We start from the raw sequence: 14,679 nt of genomic DNA on the forward strand, positions 1-14,679 counted from the left end.
GAAAAACTCGATATGCGTCAATTGGATATAAATCTGCATTAAGTTTCTGATGAGTGAGGGCCTATTGGCCCTTACGAAACAGTTCTGTAAAACTATGTAGTGTCAACCAAATCCAAATTCTTTATATAAATCGGAGTATATCGAAACCTATAAGATCCGTCATGTTTTTAGGTTATTGTGGGTTGTAGGCAGGTCCGTACGCAGGATTTTTTTGGGGGGGGGGGGGTGCTGATTTTGAAAAAGTGGACTTTTTTCCAAAGGGGCGATTTTGTGAGAAGTGGACTTCCCTCCCCCCCAATTTGGACCTTTTTTGACCAAAAAACCGTAAAAAACATCTTAGATTTTGGGACTTTTTGTATACTTTTGCAAATTTGGGGAGGTGCGGTCGCACCCGCACCCCCCCTGCGTACGGGCCTGGTTGTAGGCCTATATAAATGTTTTTGTATTTCAAGATGATCAAACACGTGTCAAAAGCTATCAAACAAGTTTTTGTGACCATGACTTATATTAATTGGAAAGAAAGAACTTAATTGAAAACTCAAGTAGTCAAATCATATTTTGACTTTTGTTTATACTTCACACATTTTTTCTTATTAATTTGATTGTGTATTATTTATTTATTAAAATTCTTCCCTCGACTTTAATTCCCGGGCTTAATTTTTTTTCTGGTCAATGATTAAGTCTGTCACTCACCGAGGCCTAAAAAATGCTTGATTGACGTAACATAAAAAAAAAATAGGGTAGGTAGGTAGGGATTTTTTAAAGCTGTAAATTGAATTATTTTTGCATTTGATAAAGGCCTTGGAACTTTTTTTTATTCTTTTTTAAAAATGTATTTATTAAAAATATTTTTTTTATCTTTTGCAAAAAAAAAAAGTCAAAGGGTCGGGCATATTTTTAGGGTCGGTCGGGTTTATTATACCAATAAAAAAAAAATTAGGCCTCCGATTGTTTTGCCCATGTTCGGTATGTTGTTGTTAAGTTGTTTACAATGATATACCGTACAACAATGACATTTTTGCAAGATAAATCCGGCTTATGAGATATAGGATATAGCTCATTATTATTTTGTTAAGTTCTTTTTTTTTTCTTTTTTTGTAACAAGTGTCATCATGGTCATCGGATTATTGTGGTTTTATTTCCTTTCGATATGGTACCCAAGTCCTTGGGAGTGGTAGTTCATGACTGGTCGCATTGATTTTTCCCCGCAATAGATGGTACACCCAAAAGACAAAACATCAAGTCATACATTTTTTAGTACTCAATTAGCACTGGCTTGATGCAAAGGCGATCGCTCATTTTTTATATCAAGCTAAGTTTTTACAGAATTCAGACGTTTCTTTGTAGCTCCTGACAGACATAATTTATGTTTATTTTACGAAAAAGTTTTACATATTTATTTATTTTGATCAACTAAGAAATTCTCCCTACGTACTTCCGGGTCACGTGGTATTGGAGGTACACTTGGCGGGGTCGCCCCTTGGAGCAGGCCAAGTTGATTCATGATCGACTATTCCTTGTCGAAAAAAAGGAAGAAAACGTAGATTTTTAAATTGTATTTCAACTTACAATAACCATGGAAGAATACGATTACTACGGCGAAGAGGAATATGATGAAGATGGCGAATTGTGTCAAAAATATGACCAAGAAGACGATTGGGACAGAGATGCTGTGCTCGATCCTGCTTGGGAAAGGCAGCAGCGAAAGGTAGGAAACTGGAAAGTAACACATGTATGTCAATGGTCAATGGCTCAACGTCTGTGTTTGGATTTCCGTGGCTTGATTAAGGCCCATCCCCTTTCAGTATACTGTGAAATAGTGGGCAACAGCTATAAAATGTCCATTAACATACATGTGTAGAATGATGTGTGCAAGCTTGATGAAAATAATGACCATCAAATTATGTGATTTTGACCAAAAATAAGCCAATTTTGTGTGAAAACATGAAACCGGAAGAGATCGAACAACGGGCAATTGTCATGACGTTGTTGTCAGAAGTACAATTGAACCCTAGACCTGTCACAACAACAGTGCATTGTTACTTTAGTGTTGAATATTGAGTGCAATTAAATTGATTAGTATAGACTCGTCTAACTAAAAGCAAACCATATGAAGATACCAAAAAATAAATTACCTCTTTTATGAGTTTGGCATTTCAATGCAAAACATGAAAATACAAATAAACAATTTTAAAATGTGCTGATGGTGTTATGTACACAACTTTTTGATTGTACTTGAGAAAACAATGGAATACATTGGAAATAAGGAAATATAACTAAACTAACTCTGTAAACCAGACATGCCAGAGAGGTTATTCATTTTCATACTGTCAGACCAGGAATACTAAAATAAAAGGCAAAAATTATTTCTTTTAAAAAAGATGTGTGTATTTTATGGTCAAGAATTTCTTGGCCAAGATGGAGCATCGAGCATGCGTATAACGTGGTTAAATGCGGAAGGCTACTGGTAATAATAAAACATGTCCAGTCTTCACTTCTGGATTGATAGTGATGATTTCTTTCTTTCTTCCCATCGTGCAGATTAAGTCATATCAAATTATGTATAAAGATAAACTCTGTAGAAAACTTGACTAATAAAAACAACCAGAGCAAAAAACTCCCTGCCTGTCACAACCCCATGTCTGTGGAAGAGATAGAGTTAGAGTGAGCTCTCTTTGCACAGATTTTGTTGAAAGCCCGAAGACATCAGCCCGTACAATCTCGTAATCTGATTGGTCAAGATTGCATCTTTTTGCATTTCCATTGTTCCGAACTAGTTTAATATGTCCGGATCTGAATGGATCAGCCTAACTTGGCTATGGTCGTTTATGAAAGGAAGGAATCCGAGATCTGAGTTCAAAAAAGATCGGAATCCGAATGAATCTGAATAGTTTTTCTATTCCTTATTTTTGTATTTAAAAATAATATGGTAATCTTATTTTTGTAAATTTATGATAATAATAATATTATGAAAAAGGTCGATTGCCCTCAACATCCCACCGCTGACATTTATAATGTGGTTGCATATGCGGAAGGCTACAGGTAATTTAATGAAAGGAACGGAATCTGAGATCGGAGTTCAAAAAACATCGGAATCTGAATGGAGTTTCTATTCCTTATTTTTGTAAATATATGAAAAAGGTTGATCGCCTCAACATCCCACCGCTGACACCATTTATAACGTGGTTGAATATGCGGAAGGCTACCAGGCACTGGTAATTTAATGTAACAAGTTCAGTCTTCACTTTTGGATTGGTAGTGAATGATTTATTTCTTCCCATCATGCAGATAAAGTCATATAAAATTTTGTAAGATTAACTCTGCAGAAAACTACAGTAAAATAAGTATTTCTTGGCCAAACTAGAACACTATAAACGCTAGTGGCTCCGCGATAGACACGTGTACGAGAATATAGCGCGGTACAGAAGAAAGCATACATGTACACCCGCCTTACATTGCGTACACGCTTAGTACGCTATGTGGATGCAACATGCAATCACGCATGTTCCAGTTTGGCCAAGAAATACTTAATTTTACTGTAAACTCAGGGGTGGAATTTCGATGAGAGTTCGAGATTTGACTCTGCAGAGAATGTAAAATTCCTATAGCGCGAATCTACGAAATGCCGCCTGTCAACTTGGATCTGGTTTGCAGTGAATCCTTGGACTTGTGCAAAAATCTACAACGAGAATCCCCTTGGATTCCCACGGCACTTTACAAAATTCTACCCCCTGAAACTAGAAATAAAAAAACAGAGCAAAAAGCTCCCTGTCACAACTCCATGTTGATGCATCTGTGGTAAGACATTCTAGAGTCAGAGTGAGCTCTCTTCGCACAGTTTTTGTTAAAAGCCCGAAGACATCAGCCCATACGGTCTCGTAATCTGATTGGTCGAGATTGCATCTTTTTGCATAACTTGGCTGTGGCCGTTTATGAAAAGGACGGAATCCAAGATCTGAGTTTGTAAAAGATTGGAATCCAAATGGTGTTTCTATTCCTTATTTTTGTAAATTAAATAACATTATGAAAAGGCCCTCAACATCCCACCGCTGCCACCATTTATAACGTGGTTGAATATGCAGAGGGCTAAATTGGTAATTTGATGAAACAAGTTCAGTCTTCACTTTTGGATTGGTAGTGATTTCTTTCTTTCTTCCCATCATGCAGATAAAATATTAATAAAATATATGTTGATGCGTCTGTGGTAAGAGATAAGTCAGAGTGAGCTCTCTTCTCACACGCCACAGGTTTTGTTAAGCCCCAAGACATCAGGTCCATACAATCTCGTAATCTAATTGGTCGAGCTTGCATCTTTTTGCATTCGATTGTTCCAGATCTGACTCTGGCTATGGCTGTTTATAAAAACAAGCATGAGAATAAATTTTTAGTTTTAAAACTGAATTCATTTTTTTCAAGTCAAAATATCTGCAACTGCAACTTTATTTAATTTCAGCCTGTTTTTGGTACTTTTTCCCCAATTTCACGCACATTCTCGGGTTTTTTTCAGGTTTTTTTTAGGAAAGTGCAGTCTCTTTACCCATCAGGTACTGTAGTATTTAGTCCACACACTTGAAATTAATTTGCGTCAAGCGTATTACGCAAAGACCACATGTTTACAGCGCCAGACTTTGAGAATTGACCAATCACTTTCTTTGGTCACGTGATAGTGTTGTTCAACGAAAAGTACGCTCGCAAGCCTCGCGCAACAGTACACACAGATTCACAGAAGGTACATCCTCTCATGTGATGATCGAGATTTTTTGGAACATTTCAAGGGATATCATGCTTTCACTTACAAACATGGCCGCTTGTGAACATTTCCAAGAATCCAAATCCTGCACGTGGTGTGGTACAAACATGGATCACAACTGAACTGCTTTCTCCTGTCTAGACCCTTAGGTGTTATCCATGTCAATCAGTGAGTGACTGTCACTCTTATTGTGCTACTGAATTAGCTCAAGATGCTTATTAAAATTACAACAATTTCCATCAGGCCAAGGTGTCCTATTTTTGTACGACCCTTAAGCATGATTTTGATTGCACTTTGTACAGTTTGCAGTGCATGGATCTGTTCCATGTGAAGGGTTCAAGTTGGGTCTCATGGGGAAGTGTCACTCTCAAGATGAGCAAAGTTTCAGGAACTTCAATGTCTGTTGGAAGACAGTTTTTGAGTGGCACAGGATACACGGTGGAATGAATGGGCGATACGTTCAGACATGCGTCTTCCTCTGGAGTTAATGTTAACATTGCACAGGTCGATATTATGCCCCTCCCTTCCGAAATTGAAAATGACAGGTTGAACACTAATGCACCACTACCAGGAAGTTTATATTGACAAGACCAAATTATGCGCTCGAACGCATCTGCATTGTTCACATTTTATCAAGTGAAACAATTGACAAGAATGTGACTAAAGCTCTGTCCTGGGAAAACTATGTAATAATATCGACACACAATGACAATATCAAAATGATTTTGTGCAGTACTAATATAGAAAGTTGTTTGGGACTTTCCACGAACTTATTCATGTTCTTTTGCTATTTTTGTTTTACGTTATCTGGATAATGTTATGGCAATGACCCAAAACAACTTCTGATCAATTTAACGGATAAAACGCATGATTGACTAATTGTCAGTGATGTTCCCTAGATGGTGATATTTTCATCACGAACCTCCCCACGGGACCTTCACTTTTTCCTCAGCTGTTGGGCAAAGGTGCCTCGATTTATGATTTATATCAAAATTAGATCATATCACTCACTTTATGTGCGTAGGATTTGTCATCAATTTAAAGTCGCTCACTAGTAATTTGCTGTTGCCTGCAAGAATAAGCAGACGTGACTATGACTGCATATGGGATGAAACATAATTTTGAGAGGGTCTGAATTACTGGATCAGGATCTGGAGGCCCAAATTTGGATTCATATTTTTGACGAGGAATAAACATTTAGCCTACAATAAAATTATTGTCAACTCAGAATGGTACAAGATATTGGAATGTTACAGAAGTACGAGCAAGAGGACTCATGGGATAGGAACGCTGTTTTGGATCCAGGCTGGGAGAAACAACAAGCAAAGGTACGGTAACTTGGGTCTACTGGCTAAATTCAAGATTGCGATGCGATGGATATAATCTGCTTCTTACTTTGTTCTCGCTGGGTTTTCTCATCTTCTGATTATAATTTTTACAAAAAGAAAGATTTCATCATAACTTCGTAAGGATCATAAGGTAACTGTGGTAGCTTTTAAATGCATCTTCATTTTGCACTTGGGTTCCACCTTGACAGCGTTGGACGTAGCCGGTATCGTGGAGGAAAATGCTACTCACTCAATTTTGATCACCTTGCTACACAAATTTGGAAATGTGTAGCAGTTTTATGCTATAGACTTATACAGTGAAGTGTGCAAATATAACAAATTCAGCTTCAAGTACATGTACTGCAAGCTGATAATGCTATGCATAAAAAATGTCTTACGTCCATCTTGGTTGTTGCTGCTACATTGAACACACTCATAGTTCTGTTAGAATTGCTCGTAAGTCTTGCCCAAACACTTGTTTGATGACCACCCTCAAACTAACAAGTTTCAGGGTCCATAATTACAACATCTTTGATGTCAAAACAACCTGTCTGCTGGCCTTAAGATGTGTTCAGGTGGCAGAATTGGTACTTCTTGAATTGGCACCTGTTGTGACATGGGATTCTGCAAGGATTGGCTGCTAAGGCCCCTAACAGTCAATTTTGAGTTTCCCGTCACATAATTTCTGAAAACAAGTGAGGTAACTTTTTCATTATTCATTATTCATTATTTTTCTGCCTTTCATTATATGACCAACACGCATGTAAAATGTGCTGTTATTTGCCACTTACTCACTTGAAGATGGCTGTTTAGCCCAAATGAGATTCAAAAGTATAAATTAAAAAGAGTCTGCAAGGTTGACAGCAAAATGTATGTTTTGATTTGGATTTTTCCACAAAAAATAAAGGGATATTCATAATTCTTTTTGCAAATATAACTAGTTTTTATCGGCATTTTTTGGAAAATCACAATAATGAATTCAAGTGAGGGTCAGAAAATGAAGTGAGGGCGGGTGACGGGAAACTCAAAATCGACTTTCCTTGGCCTAATGTCTAACGATGGTGCCAGTGTAATGTTCTTGGCATTATTTAGAGCACTGGACGTACTACTCTAGGCACCGGAGTTTTGCGCGGTTCGCGCAAAAGCGCACATTTTCGCGCATTTTGGTGTCCAAAGCGCATTTTGGGTTCCATCGAGAATGTTCATGATTTTGACCCATCGATAAGCTTAAAGTTAAAACTTACGATTTTATGCCCCAAATCGGCAGCATTTACAAGAAAATTCACACAATATTGGTTCTAACTTCACTTATGTACATCAAAATACAAATAACGATCATTAAACCAAGCATAATGTGGGGAAATTTACCCTTGCTTTCGACATTTCGATCGACGATTTGTGATGGTCGCCATCTTTATTTTTTATTTTTTTTATTTTTTTGAAATGAATCGGTATTTGTTCTTAATTGATTGACATGCCATCGTTTTACCTATGTTTTTTTTTATTTTTCATTGTTAACAGGGGATCACACATTTTAGCGCTTTTTTACCTATTTTTTGGCGCATTTTTACGCATTTTGAAAAGTGGCCAGCGCATTTTGCTGTTTTAAATCGCGCAAAACTCCGGTGCGTATACTACTCTCTATAGGACATGTGATTGTACTCGGTACTGTAGTCCTGCAATGTATGGTTGTTTGTCCTACGAAGGAGTGCACAAAGTTGGTTTGAAGTGTGTAGTATTAAATGATGGTCAAGGACAGTAGATATTTGCGAGGAGATCATTATGCAACTTCTTTGCTGGCTGACCTCTCATGACTCGTCCACTGCACTGGTTGACCATGCTGACCAGAGTCGTACCTTAGCCCATATTTCGGTGGTTGAAGCAAATTGAGGGAAATTCAAATTGTGTCAATCGTGATCAAAACCGATTGAGTGTCATTTCTGTGCTTGTACAGTGTATTTGTACATATTTGTACCAGCTCTGACTCTGACCTTGACCTGTTGAGGACAATTGAGACTAGTAGTCCTGGGGGTAAAGAGAAGTGTTAAATGGTATGGCCTACTCACACTTCACAGTCACATACCAATGCAGCAGGTGAAAAAAGAAATACCCTCTACCTGTGTGGTACTTGTGACAGGTGATCATATTTCAAAACAATATTTGGCTGTTGAATAATCATACAATTCCATGTCAACAATGGAGCATACCTCAAAGGTTTCTATTATTTTAGGGTCTGGTAGCTGACATAATTTTATGTACTGAGGGTTTTACTTGGCCCTTATTTGGTTAGTCTAGATTCAAGGGTCATCCTTTCCTTTGACTCGCCTAGTACATGTAATTCCCTGTCCTATTTCTTATTCAAATTGTCTGAGGCAGAGGATAGTCTCTGTCGATTTAGAGTCTATTAAATGTCAAGACCTTGAGAATACTTTGCAGCAAAAAATTCAGGTCTGTAAATCGGAGTTCCCCTTGCACCAGAGTCTCTTCTGTATAGGCCTACTTAACATTGCAGATAGTACAAACTATTCTTTTCCTGGTTGTTTTTTGACCCCATGTAGAATTGTAGATATATTTACAGTGTAATGTAAAAATTGACCCAGATTTTTGTTAATTGTATGAAGTCACACACAAATATATATGTTGCATTTTTTGTGATCCTTGGGACTGGTAGCCTCTTTTGAAAAAACACATTTTGTTCAATTTTTAATGTTTTTTTTTTCCCCCCAACAAATTCTGAACTTGGGATGAAACATAAACAGTAACACAGTGAAGTGCATACATGTGTATTAAAGTGGCAACAAATGTTATCATGATGAGGGCATAGATCAATCATGTTTGGAGTGTCATCTTCACCCTGTACTCAACAGCCCATGGCATTGAGATATGGAATATGTTTTCATTTTGGCATAAATAGTGCAGACTATATTACATTTTAAGAACATATGGTTTCCATTTTCAAGGTCATTGATATGTATTTTGGTTAGAGTGGAAGATAAATGTTTATGTACAGAACATCAAAGATTTGATCATAAAATGTTGTTTCGGAAAAAGATAAAATCCTACTGTACATGTGTCAGGTGGCATAACATGATCGAACAATAATTTAATGTGCTCTTTTGCCTGTCACATGTGTGATGGTCTGATGGTTAAAAGGTGTTTGATGAATATGATCACAATGCTGTTGGTTCAAACCCTATCAGAGTCAATGCATTGTATCTTTGAGTAAGACAATTAAAGCTCACTTGTCTCACCCCACCCAGGTGTAAAATGGGAAGCCGTTTGGGGGTAGGCGGTAGGCCTATTCATACTCGCTCCATTATTGCTGGCTGCCAGCGTGAAATATCCTACCTAATGGCTGCGGAATAAAGGTGCTATATAAATGCCTACGATTATTTATTTCCGCCTTTCCGGTGTTTGTTTATTTATTTGTTAGAACAACTTTTTGAAAATTCTTTTTGGCGACTTCTAAACTTTTAAAGATTTTGGGGTAAACTTTTATCCCAGCACATCAGTTTGATCATTTTGGTTTTATAATATCCAGAAGCATCAACCATCAATTTTGTAATGGCAGAGGGAATAAAGAGCAAAATGGAATCAAATATTTGTCATAGAAAATGAAACATCTCCTTACATAATTCACACAATTAGTAATACTAGCAGTTACCCGTCTTTCGCGATCAGGGTCTTTCGCGGTTGGTAAATTTTGTTATATTTTGTGTACATGTAAATATTTTATTTAATTATCATTTAGAACTATAATATTTAGTATCTTTTCAATATAAATCAATGGCTTGAAATTGCAATTAGATCATGATCGAAGCAAGTCTTCTTGCCACCATATCATATCCACCGTGAGAAGTCTTGCCCTTGTGGCGGGATGCTGGCCGCTCTGCTATTTAAGATTTTTATGCATTTGTTTCACAGTACTTTTTAGCCCATTTTGGAACAATTTGTTGTACCTTTTAGCTCATTTTTTATCATTTTCATCCAAGTTTGTCCCCACCTTGAAATGTATCTTGCTGCCCCCGCATCCTGCAAAAGTCCTGGCTACATCACTGAGCAGATGAACACAATTTTATTCACATCCCTCTTGGCCCCTGTGGCCTGCTGGCTGATCTGATATTTAAGATTTCTATGCATTTGTTGTACTTTTTATTTGTTAGCTCATTTGTCGTACTCTTTAGTCCATTTGTGACAACCCCCCATGAAATTTGCCTTGCCCACCACCCTCTCTCTCTCTCCCTCTCTCTGAAAAAGTCCTGGCTACACCACTGTGCAGCTGAGACAATTTTATTCACATTTCCTTACACTCTATTTCATATAAAGTTATGATTTTTTTTTTTTTGGCAACACTGATTAATTTGTCCTTCAAAAGTTTCACTTACAAACTAATTCAATAAACAAACACTCTACTGTTGACTATAGGTTCTCCATAAAAACACAGAATACATGCTAATGTTGATAAATTAGTTGAATAAACAATAGATGTTAATTGAGTTTCTACTGTGTCATGTAATAGTTGAGACTACAGGCATAATATCCTCACACCGATGACAGGATAGATTAGTGTCAACATTAGTGTATTGTGTTGGCATGAAAAGTTTTAGCATGCAGGTGCTCTGGTAGTGGCTTTGAAACTAATTAACATAATTTGACACCCTTAACGTAAACAAAAACAAAATTGGACGTTTTATTGGGGTGCGGACAACTTTACTCTACGCAACGCAAAAAATCCGCTTTTCCCAAATAATGTAAAACATAGAAGTTTTAGCCTTACCAAGTCGCCAAACTCAGTAATTTATTATAGATTACTGGGCTAATTGAACCTTTGAGCTTGCCCATGTATGCTTTAATTTTTGTTGGTTCAGGTCCAAGAGAGTATTATTAGCTTCGGAAGTTTAAAGTACACATAGGAAGTCATTAAGAATAAAAAGTTGTTTTGGTTGTAATTAGAATATAAAGGCCCCTCATAAACAATCACATCCTAATACAGTCTGGCTGCATAATACCATTTATGCGCGAAACCTTGTACCGTGATTGGTCGGAAAAGGAAGTGTCATGTGATGGTGTCATCCTTTATTTGGGAAGAACTCTTCAATGCGAAGGCCATGGGTAAATACTAATTGTTGTTTTCCTTTGACATTGACTGTGCCAAAGAATATCGATGGGAATTGGGTCCCTCGATGCCATGCAGTGATCATTGGATTGTGGGCAAACATGAATAGAATTTATAGAAAAAAGCCAACAAAATCAAGGCAATTTATCTAGCATTATGAAGCTTGTCAAAAACTCAAGATGACAGTTGTGAGTAGCAAGAGGGCCCATTCGTGGAGGTTACAAGAATCTTGACTCAAATTTTCAGATTGCAATGTGGTGTTTACATTCCGCATTATTCAGTTTCAATTCTGGTGCAAATTAGAGTTTGTCACAAAAAAGGTTTATATATTTTACAGTTATATAATTAAAAAAAATGTTTCCTAATCTATTTTGCAATGATGGATAAGATAAGTTACGATAGGATGAGATCAATTATAGCTCTTGACTGAAAGTGGGCAATAACAATATCATTTTGGATTAACTCATATCCGCAGATTTAGTTGGTCAAGCATTGGATAGCCTCGTAATCTGCAAGGCTGTCAATTGTAATGGTGGTCAGTGGTCACTAAAATACAACACAATATGTCAGTGTGCAGCTAAAATGCAGCACAATGTCATCATAATATTCAAATTATTGTTGAACTCATTGCAAGTGTATTAACATCAAATCGTTGGACCTTCTAATTCTAATTATAATTGAAGTGATAGGTTTGAATTTCAAAACAGCCATACCAACATACATGTACCAGTACATTGTACCTACTGTAACCAATCATTTTAGGGTATGTACAACCTGCCCCTCCCATTGGTTTGCTAGTCATGTTAAAAAGTATGCTTCAATTAACCTGGATTTTATAGCCTGCCAACTTCAAGTGGTAAGCAAAAGAAAGAGACATCTTGTTCGCTCATTCATTTTAATTTAATTTTTTCGTTAATTTTTTTTACAATTTTCTCCTCACTTTCTGATCAAGTTCAGTTTGTTTTTTTAACATCACAGCCCATGACTTTAATCACTGCAGTTAGATTAAAAAGACCACTTTCATGTTGCTCGGGCTGTTTTAATAAATCCTAATGACCAGAAATTACAAATGCTCTTCCTACATGAGAAAAATTGATCAGTTTGTTAGTAATCTACATTGTACTACTTTAACTGACGCTCAATGTTATGAATAATAATGAGTCATGCATGAATTAATTGACTTTGCCCATTTATGGTGTTAACCAGAAACTGTAGGCCAAACAGCATAACCAAAAGTAGCACATGTACAGTAAAATATGTATCGTATCTGTATTATATCTTTGAACCGGTATTTTATCTAGGTTTCAAATAGTTGAACCGCTGTATGCACACAAAAAGAAGATAATACGCTGAATCAGTTGAATGATGGCAATTGGTTTTCATTCACAACAAATATAGCTCTGATGAAAATACAATCAGTTTGGGTGCAACGCCTCCCTATATTATGTCGCCCAAATGTACATGATAGATCTATCTTTGTCAGCATGTGCTTAGGAAGCTCCACTGGAAGTGACTAATAAACCACAATCTCGACATATCTGACGATTGATTTAAATTAAATTGTATTGATGGTAGTAATGTACATGCATGCATCTTTGTATGCGTGCATAGCGGAGTAGAAGAATTGACAGAAGGGCAATTTCAAGCATGTTAGCGTTTTCACAATTTCAATATCCAGCTTCAAAATATATTTTATTTTTAAAAACTCTTAATTTACAGGACTATTCATGACCAAATCGTAACCATCTCACATGCATGATAATGTGTAATCTTAATATAAATAATCGGCTAGTATCTAGTCACTAGTTTCTGGTCACTTCAGTAAATATTACTATTGCTAATACATGTCAACATTTAGCCAAAATACTGATATTTTTTATTTCTGTTTAATATTATAAAGTATGGACACAATTGGCATACAAAAAGACTGCTCTGGTTTCTTTCAAATACTGATTATTAGACATTTCCTTGTCAAAATTAATTTGATTAAAATCCTGCTCAGTTTTATCCATTAGCATGATTACGCTGTGGAAAAAAGTAATTGTTTGGTTGAGGGTTTCTCTGGCGGAGTGACTGTAGGTCAGGATTAAGACACGATCTGGGAGCAGAAAAAATCTAATCCAAACCCAGGAAAATGTGTTAAAATTTTACAAAGTTACTGGGAAAATGGTGACAGCACAAACGATGTGGAGGTCAATTTGTTGCGAAATTGTAATTTTATGTCTAAAGATGTGAAAATTCATCGATTTTTTTTGAGCATTATATTTCAGGAAATTTTATTTCAGCCTGGATTGGAAGTTATGACAGATGTTTGCATAATTAATTTCTTATTTTGTCAACTGCTCCTACATGTACACTAATAATGGTATTCCAGACAGCGATGGACTGCCAGGACTGGTATGCATTTTCTGGCCTTTGTCGTTTGTGATCAAATAAAATATTTTTGCGAATAACCTACCCTACTTTTCAGTGGCATACAACCCTAATCAACCATTATTTTTTTCCACAGTCTTAGCTAGTTTTGTACCATAAATGGGAATTATTGTTTGCTTTGAAAATTGGTAAGCCCTGGTAGGAACATTTTGCTAATGTGTGTGTGTGTGTCACAATTAGTAATAAATAATTAGTAAATAATTGACAAAATGTAAATTGGTAAATATGATACAATCAGATTAATCCATTTACCCAGTAATCATATTGAAATTGTAACAAGGCTTTATTTTATCAAATTAGGTCAACTGACCTTTGGTAAAACAAAGGTTTACATATTCAACTATTTTGACCAGTCATCATGGGTTGTATTTTTAAAAGAGATAATTTGCATACCTGCCGAAGGTGAGATAACAAAAATTATGCAGAAATGAGGTGGACTGGTGGTTTGCTTTTTGAATTTTTAATAATACATGTTGGAAATTTAAAAAATTTTGAATCATTTTGAGAGCATCGTGAGAAGTGCATGTCTTGAAACTTCAAAATTTAGCAAGTACATTTGTAACTTTTGGGGTTGTTGTTGAATTGCTTTTTAAACGGCCTATGGTTGAATTGACACATTGCATCTGGTTTAATGGAAAGGGGTACACCCTGTCAGTCCGAAACCCCGTCAGTCCGAACTACTGCTAGTCCGAATTTTAAGTTCACCTAACGCTAACCCCAAACCTAATTCTAAACCTAACCTTAAAAATTTGGACTAGCAGTGTTTTGGACTGAAGGGAGACCCCAATGGGAAGTGGAGTTAGAAATCTAACTTTTAATAGGTAAAAATAACTTTTAAGTGTCTCTACTTGATCTACAATTTCTCGTCAATAAAATTGCAAGAATCTAAATGGATTCTCGTAAATATTTCAATTTATCACACAAAATTTATTGGAAGTTATATGCCGAAAATCCATGGATTCATGCAAAATTCCACTGGGAGAATCCAAAAGGATTCTTGATTTCTTGCACTTGGTTGCAAATTTTCGACCCTGATATTTGGCACACTGTAG

The 14,679-nt window shown here is 36.4% G+C and overlaps 1 protein-coding gene across 1 annotated transcript in view; it reads left to right on the top strand.

Annotated features, from left to right (window-relative positions):
* The first annotated feature begins 1,453 nt into the window (after positions 1-1,453).
* Positions 1,454-14,679, top strand: part of LOC140153628 (alpha-actinin-like) — an 82,995-nt gene continuing 69,769 nt past the window's right edge. The window contains 1 exon segment of the mRNA XM_072176423.1: positions 1,454-1,708. Coding sequence (XP_072032524.1) covers positions 1,577-1,708 — 132 coding nt within the window. The 5' untranslated portion in view covers positions 1,454-1,576.

The sequence above is a fragment of the Amphiura filiformis genome, chromosome 5 (genome assembly GCF_039555335.1).
Source record: "Amphiura filiformis chromosome 5, Afil_fr2py, whole genome shotgun sequence".
NCBI lineage: Eukaryota > Metazoa > Echinodermata > Ophiuroidea > Amphilepidida > Amphiuridae > Amphiura > Amphiura filiformis.